The sequence below is a fragment of the Gymnoscopelus braueri genome (assembly GCF_963280865.1).
Source record: "Gymnoscopelus braueri genome assembly, chromosome: 2".
Classification (NCBI taxonomy): Eukaryota; Metazoa; Chordata; class Actinopteri; order Myctophiformes; family Myctophidae; genus Gymnoscopelus; species Gymnoscopelus braueri.
Window position 1 is genome coordinate 25,695,491 of NC_137604.1, and position 5,000 is coordinate 25,700,490.

Consider the following 5,000-nt stretch of genomic DNA (forward strand, 5'->3'; position numbering starts at 1 on the left):
ATGTCTGAAGAGGTGGGTTTCGAGGGTGGTTTTAAACGTTCTCTCACTATTCCCCTTTTTCGCTTAATGCCTTGAGGTGAATTATTCAACCATAAACAACCAATTGCACCATTCCAAGAGTGAAATACTTTGTGTATTAAAGAGGCGTAGTATAATGCAACGCCGCTGATGTCTTAACTCATTGGCCGCCATTATCGCATTAACGCGATCTAATAAATAGCGCGCTTGGCCGCCAGGATCGCATTAATGCGATCTAACGTCTTTATTGATCTTTATGCTCTGATCACGCTATTCTGTTATGAATCAGGCTAAGTTTCGGGTTCCACTTACTTCAACCACCACTGCATCCGGTTCCATGACTTGGGTTCCGTTTTCGGTTTTACATTTTTCCCCCCAGTCATTTTCGACCATAATAGGGAAACAAACGGTTTTTCACACGCTATGAAAAGCGATCGGAGACCTCCCCTCCTATAATCTATGGTCTGGGTGACGAACAGTCATCCCCGTTGTGCATCACAAAGTAATTTTCGCCGAAAACAGAATCTGAGACATTTCACTTCCGGTTCATGTGTTTCACTGTGTGAGTGGGTCTGGGAGGGGGCGAGTGTGATCGAGAGGCGATCAAGCTTGGTATGTGCTGCTCTCTGGTGGTGGAACGATCAAAACGATTCAAGTGTCAAGGTAGACTTTCTAGATGTGAATTAAATAACAAAATAACGAAACAAAAAAACACGAAAATCGCTGGCAAGGGCTGCTATGAACGAGGTTTTAACTCTGGCAGTCAATGAGTTAATACTTTATAGACAACAGCATGGTTTCACTTATATGGATTATTCGCAGTAGGCAGGGCTCCGCGGCTCATTGGTGCATACTGTGGTGAGATGCACATTGATTTAATAGCATTTAACGGTTAAATTAGTTTGTAAGGCCCTGGGATGTGAGCCAGGGAGAGTGGATTTACAGTAACGTGTCAGATTTTATTTGCAATGCCTGGGGCGGGGGGGGAAAAAGTGTTAAGATACTGTATGTTTCACACTTCAATGTACAGTATGTACTTAGTCTTTGGGGAAATACAGTAGAATGTACAGTAACCAATCTTTTACTGGTACGTTTTTCACAATAAACATTCTACATGTGTTTTTTGAGAACGTCTCTAAACACAATTAGTGTTTAGAGTGTCGGTCCCCGACAAAAAAATAACAATGTAGGCCCGGAAATGTCGCGGAAATGTATTTATTTATGTATTTTAGCGTTGTTGCACTCAAGAATATCCTTGAGTGCTAGGGGACAATGCAGCATTCATTTTTCACCATTCCTTCCCTATCAACTAACACGGTAATGACACAGAGATACCTGTAGGTATTGCCAAAATAAGACTACTGGAATGAATGCTACAAGGTATGGCTTTAAGCATTTTGTAAGTGCTTTATCAGGTATTTTGCCTTTTGCAGGTAGCATGTGCTCACCAACTAATAGGATTTACAGCTTCTGACAAAATGACCACCATATTTGAGTAAACTTAATACCCAGAGCATTAAGTGCATGTAGAAACTGTCCAGCTATTACCCTCTGTCCTGACTAATAGAGAACCGCTGACTGCACAACTGCAATTACCATTCGTTGGCAGTCAGTTCATTTCATGGAGTCGTCAGTCAGTCAGTCAGTGTTGGACAGGAAATGCTCATGTCTAAATTCATAATTATGCACTGAGACTGACTGTGTGGGGAGGAAGGGTAATTGGTCCACACATAAAGGGAACCAATTTTGGGTTGAGAACAAAGCTTGTGGCATTGGCTGGCTGGCGGTGCACATTTGAAATGCAATTTAGTACATTTTCATTTACAAAGCAAAACAACAGCCATTGGCCAAGGTGCTGTACAAAAATTACACAAATAAAAAATGGGATAAATTAAAAGCATTGACACAGAGAAAATAGAACACAACAAACAGAACAGTTCTAAACACTAGTGCAGCAGTGGTTCTCAATCTTTTCTGGATTGGGCCCACTTGAACACCCCACCCATCTGACCACTTAACATTATGGGTGGGCCACGTGCATTTTTTTCAGAGCATGTTTATTTTAATCAATCAGTTGTGTTCCAGCTTGGATCAACGGAACCAACGTAGTATACCTTAAGTTGCTTTTTATCTGTATCACAATGAAAACACATTTTATAGGTTTTAACCCGTTAAGACCTGATGTCTTACTTATGTCTTCTAAATCCTAAACATTTTCTGAAAAACGTATGTTTCTATATCAGTGGTGGTCAAACTTTTTCATGTCAAGGACCCCCAAAATGATATGTATTTGGCCGCGGACCCCCATCTCAAAATATTTTGTTCCAGGGACCCCCAGAAGCAAAGATTTTAGTTAAAAATGTTCGCTTTAAAATAATATAAATATATTAATTTGCACACATTTTCTCGATTTTTCAAAAATAGCAGATCTACAAGCTCGTAGCGCGGCACTCGGTGCCGCGCTACGAGCTTGTATATCTGCTATTTTTGAATAGCCAAAGTGTAAAATAATGCTTTTCAGCTCAAATCAAAAAGTGACACATATGCGTTCCACATCTTAATGGGTTAAATAAAAATGACATTGACATTATCAATACAATCTTTGTGTTTTGCCAATTATTTGGGGGGGCCACATGCAATTGAGAACCACTGTAGTGCACTGGTAGGTGAGTTTTCAGTTAGAGATGGAAGGATCACACCAGAGGTATAGGTTGTTCCACAGCCTCTGTGCACTGACCTCAAAGAAACGGTCACATTTAAGCGCTAATGGAGACTGTGGAACAGCCAGGAGGAGCTGATTGGAGCACCTCAGTGACCTATAGGGGCCAGACTGAGGGCAAAGTACATCAGTGATGTAGGACATGGCCTGCCAATTTAACGCTTTCAAGACAATAACAGAACCTTCACGGATCCTGTGGTGGACTGGGAGCTACTGTAAAAAAAACAGGTTGATCAGAATCAGAACCAGAGATCTTTTTATGCTGTGTAGGTGTTTGCATGGAGTTTGTCTTGCTGAGGAAGGCGCATTACACTGAATAACAACGGTTTAGAAACTTCAATTATTTACAGCTATTTAAAAAACACTTAAACCACTATACTGTGCACTTTGTTGTACGTCAATAGCGAACATTAGCCGATCTATTCGCCTATTTTCACCGACATGTTTGTGTATTTTTTTGCGGAGTGTTTACAAGTCTATTTTTGTCTATTATAACATAGCCAGAATAGGGACGCTAGGGTTCATGTGATTAACTCCCAATATAAAGATAAGCAATGCTAGAAAGATAGAAAGGTCAGCAGAAATAACTAGAGAATATATACAATATATAAAATACATACTCAGTAAATACGCAGAAATAACCTCAGTAGCAGTGGCATTTTATAGTAGCTTAAAGGAGAATTCCGGACATTTTAAGTGTTATCTTTGATGTGTCGTTACTCACCTACCGACGTAAACAGTGGCATTGTTTATTTCCAGATATTCCCCTGTCGTCATATTTTCAACCTCCTCCGTTGTCATAATGGGAGCGCGTGTCATAGGGAAATTCGTCTATTATAACCGATGCAAAGTTATTTTTTTCTCTACTACTACTCATTGTGGAGTCTGATGATAGTCAAACATGCAGTGAAAGTTCCTGAGAGGCTACCGCTAATGACGAACGAGCTAACGCTAGTTGCTTGTTTCTCAACATGGCAACACCAAGTTGCCAGGTTCTGGGAGAGAAACAAGCAACTAGCGTTAGCTCGTTCGTCATTAGCGGTAGCCTCTCAGGAACTTTCACTGCATGTTTGACTATCATCAGACTCCACAATGAGTAGTAGTAGAGAAAAAAATAACTTTGCATCGGTTATAATAGACGAATTTCCCTATGACACGCGCTCCCATTATGACAACGGAGGAGGTTGAAAATATGACGACAGGGGAATATCTGGAAATAAACAATGCCACTGTTTACGTCGGTAGGTGAGTAACGACACATCAAAGATAACACTTAAAATGTCCGGAATTCTCCTTTAAGGCGAGACAGAGATATACAGAGAATTGCAGAATACTAAACAGGATAAGACGAAGGCCTGGATGACTGTCTCTAGGTCACGAAAGGACAAGACTGATTTGTTTTTGGAGGTTGTTCTAAGATGGGAAGGAGAATGATTTGTTTTTGGAGATTGTTCTAAAATGGGGGGAAAAAAGCCTACCTGCCTCTCCATTTGTTTGTCAAAGTTGAGGTCCGAATCAAAAATTAAACCAAGTTTAGTAGAATATGTTACATGAGGACAGGTTTTCTGACTAAGATTATTCAGAGAGCATAGGTCACCATATTTCAGCCTATCATTATAGCATTAAGCCTAATATATACTTCCTTGTACGATGCTCTAGCATGCTGAAAATTGTCGATCAACAAGCTCACAAAGCGTTGCAATGTGACGCGTTGTGAGCTTGTGGATTGGCTATTTTTGTGACAGTTAATGGCGAAATGGCTGTGACAGTATGATGTCTGTATGAGTTGGTGCTCTGTCCACAGAAAGTGTTTTATGAGCGGAGGGGCGCTTTGGATATCATGTCCATAGCGCTCACACGCAGTGTTTATTGACATGCGCAACGTTCAAACCGATCAACCTGTTCTCGACAGTCCTGTCATCTACGTTATTAGCACAAACAGCTATAGTTGAAACGCCAGACGCCGGGAGCGCTGGCAAGAGGAGCGCACCAGTGCTGTCTGTACCATAGAAATACATGGCAGACAGTCTGTGTGCCATAGAAATAAATGGCAGACAGACGCTGTCAGCTAAAAAAAAAGGCTTCCTGTGGACACAGAAAAGCGCTGTGTAATCCACAGTTTGACATCATGTGCATTTCCCCCCATGTGCCTTGTGTGCGCAGCTTTTAGCCGTGCCCCGATCCCCATGGCGGTGGTGCGCAGGGAGCTGTCCTGCGAGTCCTACCCCATCGAGCTGCGTTGTCCGGGCACCGACGTCATCAT

The 5,000-nt window shown here is 41.6% G+C and overlaps 1 protein-coding gene across 1 annotated transcript in view; it reads left to right on the top strand.

The window, feature by feature from the left end:
• Positions 1-5,000, top strand: part of adgrl3.1 (adhesion G protein-coupled receptor L3.1) — a 246,164-nt gene that overhangs the window by 75,096 nt on the left and 166,068 nt on the right. Inside the window, exon 4 of the mRNA XM_080441659.1 lies at positions 4,901-5,000. This exon is cut by the window's right edge and continues 114 nt beyond it. Within this exon, the coding sequence (XP_080297785.1) occupies positions 4,901-5,000 (100 nt within the window). The remainder of the gene's footprint in view (positions 1-4,900) is intronic.